The sequence below is a fragment of the Melanotaenia boesemani genome, chromosome 6 (genome assembly GCF_017639745.1).
Source record: "Melanotaenia boesemani isolate fMelBoe1 chromosome 6, fMelBoe1.pri, whole genome shotgun sequence".
Taxonomy (NCBI): domain Eukaryota; kingdom Metazoa; phylum Chordata; class Actinopteri; order Atheriniformes; family Melanotaeniidae; genus Melanotaenia; species Melanotaenia boesemani.
The window spans coordinates 35,217,462-35,232,679 of NC_055687.1; the positions used below are offsets into that span (position 1 = coordinate 35,217,462).

Sequence of the window (15,218 nt, forward strand, 5' to 3'; positions counted from 1 at the left end):
TTCAAAACCCAAAGAAAAAGAGGCATAATAGAAGCTCTAGCTGCATAAGAAATGATCTGGCGCTTCTGCAGCTGAAGCTTTCACTATCCATATTTTCTTTTTTGTTGTTCCCGGGTCCGGAAGGAGGTACCAAATGGCCAGGAGGCTTTAAATGCTCAGATACATCAGCAGTTTTTAAATCACACACCATTATTTTCTAAAATAGCTGCTTTTAGCTGAAATATTCAGAGTAGAATAGCTGAAGCTGGTGGTGGGGGCCAGATTTGGGGCTCACTGTCCTCTGGTCCACAGGGCATGGTGGGAGAGAGGGGGAAGTGCTGGGGAGGTTTGGATGCTGTGTGTGTGTGCATGTGCTAGGATGAGTGGGTGTGTGCAAGGCAAAGACTGGACAGCTGAATTGAAGCTCATTGGATGGTTCCCACCATTGCCATCTTGGCAGCGTCATGCGTGTCATCATTCCCGGAAAATCCAAAAATGGGCAGAGGTGGAGCTGAGAGGGAAACTGTGAAGGTGGGGGTGGATGATTGACACCCATCAAATTCCGAGCTGCCTGTAGCTAAGAGCTAACCTAGCTAACCCAAATCTAATGTTAGCTAACCAGCTAAGGTAGGCAGGCTAAAGCTAAGGTGCACATGCAAAAACCATGTATGTGCTTTACTTTCCCTTGTCGCGGATATGGGATACCTGTCAAGCAAAAGGCCAAATTGCTGAATTTCAAGATGAAATAACATCCAAATGGATGAGTTATATATAAAAAAAAATTCACCCTCCTCACAGTTGTCATGAAGATAAACTTGACCTATTAGTGCTATAATGTTTTTTTTTTTTTTTGTCTCCTCCCTGAGCCGCCACCTTACAGTGGTGGAGGAGTTTGTGTGTCCTGATGATCCTTGTGGCTATGTTGTCAGGGGCTTTATGCCCCTGGTAGTGTCACACGGCAAACAGGTGTCTAGGGGAGGGACCAGAGGAAGCGTGGCTCAAAACACGCCTATGATGAAGACAAATCATGGACCCAGGTTTCCCTTTCCTGGACGTGGGTCACCGGGGACCCCCTCTGGGGCCAGGCCTGGAGGTGTGGCATGGAGGTGAGTGCTTGGTGGCCCATGGGGCTCGGTCGGGCTCAGCCTGAAAGGGTGACATGGGCCCCCCTCCCGTGGGCTCACCATCTGCAGGAGGGGCTATAGGGGTCGGGTGCAGTGTGAGCTAGGCGGCTGTCAGAAGCGGGGACCATGGCGGTCTGACCCTTTGCTGCAGAAGCTAGTTCCAGGGACGTGGAATGTCAACTCTCTGGCGGGGAAGGAGTCAGAGCTGGTGTGCAAGGTTGAGGGGTTCCGGCTAGATATAGTTGGACTCGCCTCAAAGCATGGCTTGGGCTCTAGAACCACTGTCCTTGAGAGGGGCTGACCCTCTTCCATTCTGGAGTTGCTCCTGGTGAGGCACCTAGCAGGTGTGGGTGTGCTCATTGCCCCTTGACATGGTGCCTGTATGTTGGGGTTTACCCCGGTGGATGAAAGGGTAGTCTCCCTCCACCTTCAGGTGGGGGGGGGGCAGGTCCTGACTGTTGTTTGTGCTTCTGCACCAAACAGCAGATGAGGTCCGTCCAAAGTTCCTTAAGGCTCTGGATGCTGTAGGGCTGTCTTGGCCGACACGTCTCTGTAGCATCGCGTGGACGTCCGGGACCATTCCCCTGGACTGGCAGACTGGGGTGGTGGTCCCCCTCTTCAGAAATAGGGACTGGAGGGTGTGCTTCAACTACAGAGGGATCACACTCCTCAGCCTCCCTGGTAAGGTCTATTCAGGGGTGCTGGAGAGGAGGGTCCATCGGATAATCGAACCTCGGATTGAGGAGGAGCAGTGTGGTTTTCGTCCCGGTCATGGAACAGTGGACTAGTTTTATACTTTCTTCAGGGTCTTGGAGGGGGCATGGTAGTTTGCTCAATCAGTCTACATGTGCTTTGTGGACTTGGAGAAGGTGTTTGACCATGTTCCCCTGGGACTTCTGTGGGGGGTACTCCATGAGTGTGGAGTGCTGGACCCCCTTGTACGAGCTGTCCGATCACTGTACAACCGGTGTCAGAGCTTGGTCTGCATCGCCGTCAGTAAATCAGAATTGTTTCCGGTGAGGGTTGGACTCCGCCAAGGCTGCCCTTTGTCACCGATTCTGTTCATAATGGACAGGATTTCTCGGCGAAGCTGAGGTGTTCAGGGGATCCAGTTTGGTGGCCTCAGGATTGGGTCTCTGCTCTTTGTGAATGATGTGGTTCTGTTGGCTTCATCGGGCCGTGATCTTCAGCTCCCACTGAAGCGATACACAGCCGAGTGTGAAGCGGCTGGGATGAGAATCACCACCTCCATATCCAAGACTATGGTCCTCAGCCAGAAAAAAATGGAGTGCCTTCTGGGCTCTTGGGGCTCTTGGGGACCTAGGCATTTCGCTCTGGCTTCCCTGGATCGCCGGTGCCTGCAGGGGTCGGCAGCTGCCAATCTTGGCTCGCCGAGGCCTGTGCCCCGTGACAGCGGGGGGCTCTGGCTCTCCTCTGCCATCCTTTGGGTGGGACCGGGGTTGTCTTCGATTTGGGGTGGCTTGGGTTCGTTCTCCGGGATTGCTGCTGATGACCCGAGTCTCTGGGTTACCTTAGTCTGCCTTTAGCCTCTGTAGAGGCATGGTCACATTTGCACGATCTTACTCACCACTCCTCATCACTGATCACTCCTCATTCTTCATCCTCTGCATGCCGACACAGTCACTGAGTTGTCCAGTGGGTTTATTTTTGTTTTTTCTCTATGAGTGTGTACGTGGTACTTCGTTTAATGTTGTGCTACGTTTGTGATGTTTTTTTTTTTTTTTTTTTTTTTTTTTTTTGGTTATTATTCAGAAACTCTTGATTACTGTCAGCTCTGTTATCCTGTAAAATCAGTAGGAAATTTTCTGGTGTGTTTCTGTTTAAGTGTAACAGTTTGCTATCTGTTGTGTTTTTGTCTCCTCTTTCTTCTTCCTGTCTTCCCCTTTGCTTCGTTTTGCTGTCTTCCTTCTTTTTCTGTCCCCTCCGGTCAGGTCCAGAAAGATTACATAATACTATAATTCAAAGTAAATAAATAAATGAATCAGATTATCAAGAGGAGCCTTATATCCATTAACCTCCCCATGGCAGAGCAAATTTCTTTGGCACAACACAGCAACCAGACTATCATTGGGCTTGTTATGATGCTGGAAAGGACAGGTAAAAAAAAAGAAGAAGAAGAAGAAAAAAAAAACGTCTAAAACACTAATAATCTGACAAGATGGGAGTCATTATGGTGAAAAAATGGCACAAACTTTTGTTACAAGCTGCTGAATAATGAATGAAGTTCAGATTTAGATGTTTCCACCTGTTTCTTTCGGTGTTTACCTAGTGTTTGGTTGGAAGCTCCTACACCTGTCATGAATTTATAAAATACCAAACATTAAATGTTCATGCAGCCATTTTAAAACCCGATGGATTAAAACCTATTGGCTTTACCATCAGACTCGTCATTTATTTATTGTTCTAATATGATTCTGAAACCAGATCTGTATGATCTGTTCATCTGTCTGGATTTATTTATGATAAATTAATTTATTCTGGGATTTCTGAAAGGAAAAGACATATCTAAATATACATGATTTTTTTTTTGTTTGTGTTTTATAATTCATGTTTAAGCATTTATTACAATAAAATATACCAGAAAACTGGATGTAATGTGAGTTCCAGTTTCATGTAAGATCCTGGAACCAGTAAGCCTTTCTACATAAATCCTCAGGTGTACTAACTCACCTGTTCATAGCCAGACCTTCTTCTCACCTGGAGAAGTTTCTGTTTAAGTCCACTGTTCTCTGGGATGTGTTTATCATGGCACCACACCAAGATGAAAAGTCTGCTGCGTCATTCTGTTTAGAGCTGCTGCTGCAGCCGAGGACACGACTCAGAGAAAAGACTAAAAATTAATCATATATTCAGAATAAGAGAAAGAAAAGACGACATTGCTGCTGATGTAAACAGAACGCTGGTTCAATCCCACAGTTCTGTGTGTGGTGACGTCTGTGTAGGTATGCACCAGCAAAGCGTGGAAAGTGAACAATGTAGATGGAGATGTAGGCCGTTGATGTGCTGAATCAGCAACAGTTATTTGACCTGCGTCCGGACTTGGACTGGGAGTCCTGCATGTTTCAGTCATTTCACCATATTTTCTTTAAACCACATTGGAAAATAGAGAACAGACGAGGAAATGTTGTGAATATTGTTTGATTTTATTTAAACTTGTGCATCAACTTCAAAGGGTAAACTGTGTGCACTGCATTTGTTTTCACAACAAATTGAAAATTAAGTGTTCATTTTTAAAATACACCCTTCCTTTTTAAAACCATTTACACACAATTGCACAGCACTGGATTCTAGCAGTCTATCGGTATTTAGGGGTGCAGCATCAACAATCCTCCTCCCTACATGTGTGTACATCATATATATTTGATCTAACCAGAATTAACATTAATATTCTTCTTTGTGAAGTAAAAATATCTTTCTCTATATATGATTCCTTTATATGATAAAAATAGTTTTTGTTACTTCGTCTCCATAACGTCATGTCACTGATTTTTTTACTAGAAGGTTGCCTCTGTTGAAGGGCAGAGAAGTAACTGACATGATTATAGAGGATAGGTGCGTCTTTACCTCCTGGGTGTGTGTATGTATGACTGTGTGTTTATATGTTGGCTCTGTCAAGCTACCAGGAAAGCCTAAAGAGTTACCCCCCAAAACAAAGCCACACTGACCCCTGCCTTCACCGTGGATCACACTCTTGGCATGTTGTGTTTTGTGTTAATAAAAATTATTAGAAAATTTTTATTCTCTTCGTACAAAAACACTTTTCATAGAAATCGCATTTGCACAAGTAAATGTAAAATTTTGCTGCTGAGAAAAGAAAAAAAAAGCCACAGAAGTACAAAATGAAGGGGGAAACTTGACAATGAGCAGATGGAATAAAACTGCATACGAATGTAGAGTTGAAGTCAGGTGTGATCATTGCAATAGTGAGAATTCAGTTCATACAGATATAAATAAAGACTTTCATAAATAAAACAATAAATACTTGGAATAAATAGTCTGTGTATTGAGTGATTGCTCTAAATTTAAACTTTAGGAGCCTTGTCAAGTCATTAAAGGTTTCCTCTCGACAGAGGCGATTTCAGACAGTGAAAGGATGCTTCCATGAGCACATAGTTTGATTGGTGCACTGACAACCCCAACAACCATGTGATCTACTGCTGCTCTGCTGGTTGCACCAGACTCGTAGCTATGTTGTAACTGTGTAACCATGGCAACTACAAACATCACTATAAGTGGGAATCTTCAAGCACATCATGATATGATGTAATCATGACTGGCTGTGATTATAAAATCTTTTTGTCCCTGTGTGACTACTTGACTACGACTACTGTCTGAATCGTAATGTGTAACATGTTTTCACATATTTGTGGTGACAATGAAGAAGAAAACTAGTTCATCTATTGGTTAACGCAGAACAACTTGTGTTTCCATCAGAGTAAAACATGGAGTTACATCCGATCCATGTCTGGAGTTTTTCCTTGTCTGACCATGAGACATTTCTCCTGGCTATCATCTGACATGCACAAATGTTTTGGTTACGCTTACCCACAATGCCCTGCGTTGTAGTCCACTCCCTGTATTTCACTTGAAGCAAAGTGAGACCTACCTTTGTAGGCAGACCAGACTTTGTTGGCACACTGAGCCAACCAAACTTTACTTTCCAAGTAAATGAAGTTGTCTATAGAAGCCAAAGTACTTCCTTATGCTAGATTCTAATGCAGAGTGTACTGGTCGGATATCATACTCAGCCATCGTGTCTGTTATGTCCACGCCACAAACAGTCCAGGTGCTCCACTTCCCTAGTTTCCAGCTGTTTTTGCATTCCTCAGCTTTGTTTGATTAAATAACAATTAAAATCAGATTTTTTTTTAACATCTGTACATTGATTCTGAATAATCCGTGACCACATCACATCTAAAAAAAATATCTTTTGCCCCACCCCCAAACATTACAGTCCGATCTATACCCTATGGTAAAGAGCCCTTCACCGTCACCTGTGTCCCCGAATGCAGCAATCCATTAGTGAGTAGTATAGCTGATGTGGGAGCAACGAAAGGAACAAAGTCTACCTCTTTCTGAGACCGAACATTATCATCATCTGTCACCATGTTTACTTGTCTAAGTGACGTCAGAACTCAGAAGTGAACCCTGAACTCTGCCCTGCAGACTAATAGAGGTATTATCTAACAAGCATGCCAACGTAAAGGACATCAAAGCATGAGGGCAGTGACGTTTGAAATAGATGTACCTATTTACATCCGTGAAGGGAGCAGAAATGAGCCTTTAAGGCCGTTACATCCTCCACAAGAGCAGAAAACTTTGTTTTTGAGGCTGCAGGAACAAAATGAAGTCATTTTGTTCTTGCAGCCTGGTTTGGAAGCTCTTGCTCCTTGTACTCGACACATCAGCTGAGCAAAACTTTTGTCTTGTGTTGGAAATTTGAGGTGGGTGTGGTTAATGTGCAAAAGCATGAAGTAAAAAGTTCAACAACAGTGAACGGGCAGTATTATGAACAGAAGGTTGACACAAAGAGAAAGTATGAGAATCTAAAGAACACACATGGCAGATAAAGACTCAGATACCGCTGCTGCCCACCATGGACAAAGTTTCTCGTTAAGTATGAAATAACGAGGTCATTAATGATTTTGTTCTTGTTCTTGCCACCTCAAAAACAAGAACAAAGTTGTCTGTTGTGGAGAATGTAATAAGCTTTAGACAACATAGGAAGGGGTTTCACAGGTACTGCTTCACACCCAGGACTCCGCTTCAACTGCCAACAACAGACCATACTATGTGGTGCTGATTGTTTTCTTGTGGTGAGTTCAGATTATCATCATCAGGCTAAAATGTGCTCCACATTTCCGTATGATGACAATGAATTGGATCAATATTTGCCAACAGCTAACAACAGGCTGTTTTTATGATCGGAGTCACGAGGAGATTCTGAGCAGACTTATAACAAAGAAGAAAAATGGTGAACTGCAATGGCCGCCCCTCGCTGTCTGAAATCATCTACGGTGTGTGCACCTCCAAAAACAACTTCCTCTGACTGCTGACTAATACATGGACATAAACATATATTGCCCCTAGATTTGCATTTTCAGCTTTAAATTCACCATATATCTTCTAAAAATCCCCCACCCCCTTATTAAAGACTAGTGTTAGTACTCTGAACACAAATAAATGAAATCACTTATTGCCTGATGGATGATATACAGTAGATCCATTTTAGAAGTCGATCAATATCAGATGTGATTCAGCAATGCCTCTCTGTACATTTGGGGAGCACTGCTCAGATTCTTATTCAGTGTTGGGTTAAATTTAGTTTTGAGCCCATGCAGCAATTCTACTTATAACAAAAGAAACATTCCTGTACATACTTTCCTCCCCATTCACCCAGTTCACTCATCATGTTTGATGTGCTCCAGCCTCTGAGCTGGGCTGTGTGGAGAAACACTGACTGAGAGAGCAAGATTGTGGGTCAAATTCTTTTATGCCTGTTTTAAAAGCAACCACCTCTTTCGCACTTCAAATTAATTCCATCACTGTCACTCTTCAATTCAGGGGTTTTGAACATCCTGTCGCTGGTTGCCTTGCCAAGGTGGTAAGAGTAATGAGGTAACTCGCTGAAATTTCACCCAGGTTTAAGGTATTTCCACAGGAAATATTGTTGAATCTCTTATCCCTAGCTAATTATAAAGAAAAAAGAAACATTTCATTAATATACTGCTAAACATTCCTACTCTATCTTTTTAAATAACCCTCATACCAACCATTCCAACCCACTGCTCCCCTTCACCATTTACCCAGACCCTTTTCCCAAGTGTCTTTGCACGCCTCAGTACAAGAAAGAAGGTGAGAACGTGACTGAGATTCACACTTTAGGCCATGGTCTCTTTCCCTGGCAGTCTTCGGTCGTTGAAGGTGTGCATGTTGATGACCTCCTCCGTTTTCACCATGACAGGCGGCTGGGGCTTGTGTTTGAGCCGGCGCTGGCACTTGAGGGAAACCCGCAGTTCTTCTACCATGGCACTGCAGAAGGACCTCTGAAAAAAGAAGGAGAAATAGATTTCAGACCACTGCCCGTGTCAAATTCTGTGAGAAAGAAAACAAAACTGTTCCTCAGTAGCAGTTTCATTTTGTAACCTCATCCAACCACCACCCACCACCTCATTTTAAGAGTTACCACTGGGAAAAATGGTGAAATACACAGTGTAGCAGGCTGGGATTAGAGGTTATGCTGGGAGCAAGAAGCAAAGAAACATAGGGATGGAGGGACATGGAGGTTCATAGGCTGTGCAAAGTGAAAGGAAAAGAATGATTTCACACATGATCAAAATACACTAGCAGTGAATTTGTAGGTATTGCTGTTCATGCAGTGTTTTATGCCTACACTGTACAATACATGACAATATTTTCTAGGCTTCCAACATGTGTACAGTTGCATTCATTTAAATTGCTGCATATTTTCTGTGTATAGAGGGAAATAAGAATTGCCTGTCCTAGTAAAATGCCAGCCATTCACCTGCAGAGAATCAAATGACCCATGCATGAAAAATGGCCTAAATCTGCATATCTGTCATTATGTTTGTTTTAATTTTACCTCTACACATGTATATTTTTAAATTATAATACCAGCGCTTCATATACACTACTGTTCAAAAGTTTGGGGTCACTTCCCTATTGAATCCCATGGCAAAGTGACCCCAAACTTTTGAACAGTAGTGGTGTACTTTTTAATGGTTGATATTGGGCATTCATTTTATTAGAATAACATTTCAATGCTGGTAACTTGGCAATAGAGAAGGTCTACCTGTTTGGTCTAGACTAAGATATCTCAACACATGAGCTACTGTAATTCTTTACATTTAATGAATGAACTACTATTACATTTGGTACATAGAGAAGACCCATACTGGCTGGGTGCATGCCTGAAGAATAAAAAAGAATAGACAAGGAGGAAAATTGTTCAAAATATTCCAAATGATGTGAATACAGATATAGAGTGACAGTTTGAGTTTAAATTATTAATCATCTTTCTACTGCAGTCATGACAGTAAATATCCACTTTTCCAAGGTGGCGCAAAAAAGTTCAAGATTTAAATACAGCAAAGTTGACATGATGTGAAAGGGAAAATTAAGATGAGTCTATTCTACTTCTTTATGTTCCGTTTGCCCATTCTTACACCCCAGCCTCCTCTTTCTGGGAACTCATTCTGTTCCTCCTTCCTCCTTTGCTCTCACCATGGCCACCAAACAGTTGGGCTGACTGACAAACACTTATCAGCATCAGCATTATTTTATTTTATGTGGTGGAACGTTTATTTTGAATTTGATAAAACACGTTTGAGTCTGTTCCAGCCTTGCTCTGATTAGACTGCTGGAAAGGGACCAGTTAAACACGTTATGCACCCACCATGGTTAAAGTATAGCAGCAAAACGTCTGGACACTATGGCAAATAGTTTTTTTTTAATTATAGAAAATTAGATCATACACAGTGAGGTCATGATAGTAAATACACATCACAGATAATCTTATCGACAAAAATGATGCCGTGTCTGTGATGCGCAGATTATTAAGTTGTAATTTTTCTCAAAACTAAACCTCTCCAAAAGGCAGCACCACACAAGTTTTAAATGTCAACGATGGTAGCTGGTGGCTCTGCAGATGGTTGACTGTCCACCAGCTCAGCTGCGCCTTTACAAACCGCCCTCATGTTCACTTATAGTTGACTTTTTTGGCATTCATGTGGAAGGACATGCAGGATGTATAACCATCCATTGTATACGGCTCATCTCCTTGTGTGTGTATGGTTTTGAAAGTCCTTTAAGTTGTCCTCTGAAATTTACTAGCCCAGTATGGTAGATCATTAGAATTTCCTCTGGAAAATGGCTGCAACTTCATTGGAGTGGAGCAGGTGCTGTAAGAAGGCTTAATTACCTCTGAACAAGTCACCTGTCCAAAACCAGCGTAGCACTGAGGTCTCTGTGTGTCCTACATACTCATTTATCTTTCTATTTATTTAATTATTTTGAAAGGTAAACAACTTATTGACTTATGACAGTTTATAGGGATTAGTAAAGATTTTCAGTCTTTTGAGTAGGGCAGTTGTAAGAAATCTATTAGTTTGGACTGATGTCTCCATGCATGAGAGTCTCATTTTAGCCAACATCTGATTCTAACATGTTGCAACTACCACAAATTTACCAAGCTTTTTGCAAGCTGCCGGAAAAGAACAGAACACTACACTGTTGCTCAGTTTTGGTACAAACTGTGTGACACTGTGAGATTTGATGCTACTGAAGTTCATGAGGAGAAACATGCAGATCCAAAGACAACAACAACATAATAAATGACAGTAGGGTCCGGTTCCAGTTCCACAGGTAAAGCTAGCAGATCGTCAGTCTACTGCGACAATGAACATCCATCTGAAAGAAAAGCATCCAAAAGGAAGTCCATCCACCAATCAGCATCTGGCAGCTTTGTTACCAGATAAACATTTTGCAGTTTTGATGGAACTGGTTGAAAAACCACCAGACTGAAGAACCTGATGATGCTGTAGATGGGCTGAACACTCACGCAGTGAAGAGAAGCTGTTTCTGACCACAGATCTACAGACCGTTGTATGATGTTCTGTCTCTCAACAAACTGATAAAAACATCAGGAATGTGACTTTCATGGCCACTGAATAAATTTTGAAGTAACAGCATGTGTACATGATGATGTTAACAAGATGCAGCAGCTATCACCTGCATTTGCAAGAATTCTGAACAGTGCATTTTCTTGAAGTGCTCATCTGTAGTATGTGTCTTCATAGCTTTTAGCAGAACATGCTAAAGTATTAGGATGTTCAAATCAGAAGCATAAACAAAATCATACCTAAATATCAGCCATACAACTTTCTTTTTACAAATCAAACTGTTCAGTTTCATTGGAGAACCTATTTATAAAGACACTTGTGCTTATAATATTTACTCATCTGTGGGAAGAAAGCACAGCGAATCTGTTTCTACTTTTCCTCTCTGTTCAGCTCACGACCCACTTATTTATCCCTGCTTCCACCGACGGATCCGGCTCAGGATAGGACGCTTTGGTTTGGTAAACTCCGCTGTGTTTCCACAGCAACTGTACTTTTACCTGGTAACTGTCGAATAGCGATAGATGCAGGAGCTATGTAATAGCATGATAATATTGTTTTACAAAGGAGGAGAATAGTGGACATCCAGCAGTTTGGCTTCTTTTGTCTTGTCATGTGGCTTTAAACAAGAAATAATCCACCATATATTTAAAAATGGAGCTGTTCCTGCTTTGTTCTTATTGCAGAGTCACACAAGACGTGATGATTCTTTCTGCCAATCAGTGGATTGCAGTGTGTCAAGCTCCACCCTTTAAGGTTGGATTGGTAAAATTCGTACCCCAATGCAAGAAGATCAACAAGTAGGACAGCTCAGATCAGATATTCTGGTACCCTTTCCATGTTTTACCCGTGGAAACACAAAAACATGCATACAAAGTCGTCCAGTACCGACCCAGACCCGTTAGTGGAAACTAAGCTTTATTTTTATGAGATTTGTTGCTTGTCTATGCTCTATTTCTCCTCTCCCCTACACTTTCCAAGATCAATGGTCTTGTTAAGACACTGTTCCTATTAATGTTCAAAAAAAATTTACTGATGCACAGGGGGGACAAAAGTTTGTTGTCATCCAGTCCAATAGAAGAGCTACAGTTAGCTGAAAACTTCAGTGCAGGTCCTGACAGAAAAGTGTAGTTTGTAGTTTGTTGTGCATATGGTCATGTACCCACAGACATGTCACTGAGCCCTTGCTGGCTTGTGCACTGCAACAAGTGACTAATATAAGCATGCAAGCATCAGAACTAGACTATGGAGGAATGGAAGGAGGTGGTCTAGTCTGATAAATCTAATATTTTTTTATTGTGGAAGGTGGAGTCTGTGTCACTTACCTGGGAGTGGTCATGTCACCAAGATGCACTTTGGGAAGAAGACAAGCTTATCAAGACAAGCTGAGTTCATGGCAATGTTAGCGGTGATGAAGGTGCAACTGTGCTCACTATTGCAGACAACCTGGATGCTAATGTCTCTACAGCTAGCTCCTGCTCATAGGAGGATGGTACAGTAATGCAGCAGCTGGGCCACCGTCTGCGATACTAGCAGCACCTGGAGAGACCCTATCATATCGCTACAAGAGGTAAAGGAATGTAGATTGTTGGAAAAAGAACTTGGCCAGAGTGCAAGGGATGAGGTCCTTACACATGAGGACCCCCTGTTTTATGCCACCAGTGATCAACTTCCAAATATTTACGATTAAAATAAACTAAGAACATGAATGATTCAGAGATACCAAACAATCTGTCATTCGTGTCATTTTAAAGAACTGTTACTCCGGAAAGCAGAAAAATACATGTGTGCATAGTTTGTTTAATGATTTGACTTATTTTTCTTCATATTGAAAGTTACTTCTCCATCTAAAATGTTTATCAGTTACATAATGTGTTAAAATATGTAGGGATATATATGTGTTAAAAAAAAAATACACCTTCATCTTTACTAACTGATGTTTTAGTTTCAGAATCAACTGTATGGCAGAAGCAGTCCTGGATAGCAAACAATGTTTGGCCCACTTATGGCCCACATCTGCAGTTTGGTTTGGCCCATATGTGACTCTGTAAGTGTGCAACTCAGTCACATGACCTATACATGTGGTCCACCAGGAAATCGCTGTAATCTATGTCCAGGTTGGCTCCTTGTATTTGGACCACTTCAGGCCCAAAGGACACTTGCTATAATCCACATTCAAGCCAACATCTAACATCTGGACCACACCTGGCCCACAAAACAGCTGCTGGTACTGCAATTGAGCCAAAAATAGCTCAGATTAGGCCTAAAGGGGTATGCTGTCTGGACGAATAGTGAACTAAGAGAGGGAAGTTCATGTACCATACTGTATTATACATGTAATATGTGTCTGAGGCCTTTACAATAAAAGGATGTAAGTAGTAGGAGCATGACATGCCTAGCATTGTCATTCCTCTCTAGCCACCAGTGATGCCTTTCATATACAAAGGAAGGCCAGAAATACTACCAAACATTTTAATATGAACAACAGATCTATTGTTCTTAATGTAAACATTCATATTTGAAGCATTGAAGTTTTACTTGATGCTTCAGTGCTATGTTTTCATTAAGAGTTAGATTTGGTACATTTTCATGGATTAGAAATGCATGAAATTTTATTAAGTCTGTAAAGTGAATTGTTGTCATTTGGTGCAGTAAAAAATGAAGTTGGATTGAACTGAATTCACTTAATTTGGAAGTTAAAAAGAAAAGAATTTCACGCTGATTATGCATTGTATCCTGCTCCAGAGTCCATGACGAGCTGGGACAGACTTGGACAGCTTAGAAAACTGAAACCTGTTATATTCTCCATGACTACTCCATAATAGCACTGGCTATGAAAATCTAAAAAAAAAAAAAAAAAAAATCTGTGTAAATGATTTTTGGCATGTCCCTTTTGGGTTTCTGTACTGTGATGATGACAGTTCATCATGGCAGAAGATTGAGGGTGGCCATGGCCTGGGAGCTTTTGGTTTAGTTTTTCTTTTGTAGTCTGTTCTTTGGTTTCTGATCTTGGTTGTTTTTGAGTCTTTTGTCTTGCTTCCTTTTTCTTTAGTAGGGTTTATCCTGTGTGTTCTGTTCAGTTTACTTCCTGCTCCTTGATTCTGGCTCCTGATTGTCACACCGTCTTCTCGTTTTGTAATTAGTCCATCTGTATTTAGCTCCAGGTTTTTCTTTGTTCATCACCAGTTCATTGTGTTTTGTTATTACGTCTTGGAAGTCTAGTTGTAACTAGTCCTGTTTGTCTCCGGTTGTCTTGCTTGTTTCAGTTATTCAGTAAGTTTTTTTTAAGTTTCATCTTCTCTTGAGTTGGATTTTCTGCTTGAGTTGTGCCTTTTGTTTCTTAATAATAAATATAGTGTTAAATTTACCTGCTAGTCTCTCATCTCTTGCATTTGGGTCTTACCTCCATGTCACATCTTTATGGATTACAACAGTAATATATTTGTCTATGAAAGCTGTGAAAAAAAACATTATTATATTGATTTTTTTTTTTTTCTTTTGCCAAAAATTACCTTGAATGTTAAAAACTGGAACTGAAATAAACACAATCTTCTAGTTTTACTCAGACTGTGGTCTGAAAATGCATACCACTGATACATACAGAAATAAACTGAGGATGTACGACAGAGAGATTTATCTGATACAAGCTCACTGGCTAAGTATTAGGGACGTAAACAACACTTTTGCTCGTTGTCAACTTGATGCGTTTTTATCCTCATTTACAAACACACAGTTGATGAATGTGCATTGAACATTCTCAAGTCTATTTTGATCTAAACACCTTTACAATTTATCTCATGATACTGGTGACTTTTATCCTAGAGGCCCTGGTTGGCTAGGATAACTAATAAAGAGATAGGGTATGGTTTACTCCTCACAGAAAAGGATTATCTTCTTACTTGCTCCCAATGCTGCATGAATAATGATTTATTGCGCGAATGCTGAATTAAAAGTGTATTAATATACATTTTGGTTATACAGAATACCCAGTGTGGCCACAGAGATAAATATTAAGAAAAAACAAAAAAGAAAGGAAAAAAACTTGTAAAGTCTGTATTTTGTAGAGCCACCTTTTTGCCATCTCCCTACAGCTACAAGTCTCTAAGGCAGGGTGCCCACACTTTTTCAATTAGCAAGCTACTTATAAGATGATCAAGTCAAAATGATCTACCTACCTACCTACAATAAGAATGAAAACATACTAATGTATTTATTTTATACTATTATTTAAATTACTATTATTTCATATTATTATTATTATTATTATTATTAGTAGTAGTAGTAGTAGTAGTAGTAGTAGTAGTAGTAGTAGTATTAATTTTCTTTTAGGATAAATACATTATTTTGTAACTGAATTTGAATTTTAGCTACAATACATATTGGTGTACCTTCTGCATCTTACATGGAAGCCTGGAGTCGATTTGTTACTCCATTGGCACCAGAGTATAATATTTAC

General features: G+C 41.0%; 1 protein-coding gene across 3 annotated transcripts in view; it reads right to left on the reverse strand.

The window, feature by feature from the left end:
- Nucleotides 1-5,596: 5,596 nt before the first annotated feature.
- grik2 (glutamate receptor, ionotropic, kainate 2) overlaps nt 5,597-15,218 on the reverse strand; it is a 294,971-nt gene continuing 285,349 nt past the window's right edge. For all 3 annotated transcript variants that reach the window (XM_041989097.1, XM_041989095.1, XM_041989096.1), the window contains one exon: nt 5,597-8,170. In XM_041989097.1, the coding sequence (XP_041845031.1) occupies nt 8,006-8,170 (165 nt within the window). In that variant the 3' untranslated portion in view covers nt 5,597-8,005. The remainder of the gene's footprint in view (nt 8,171-15,218) is intronic.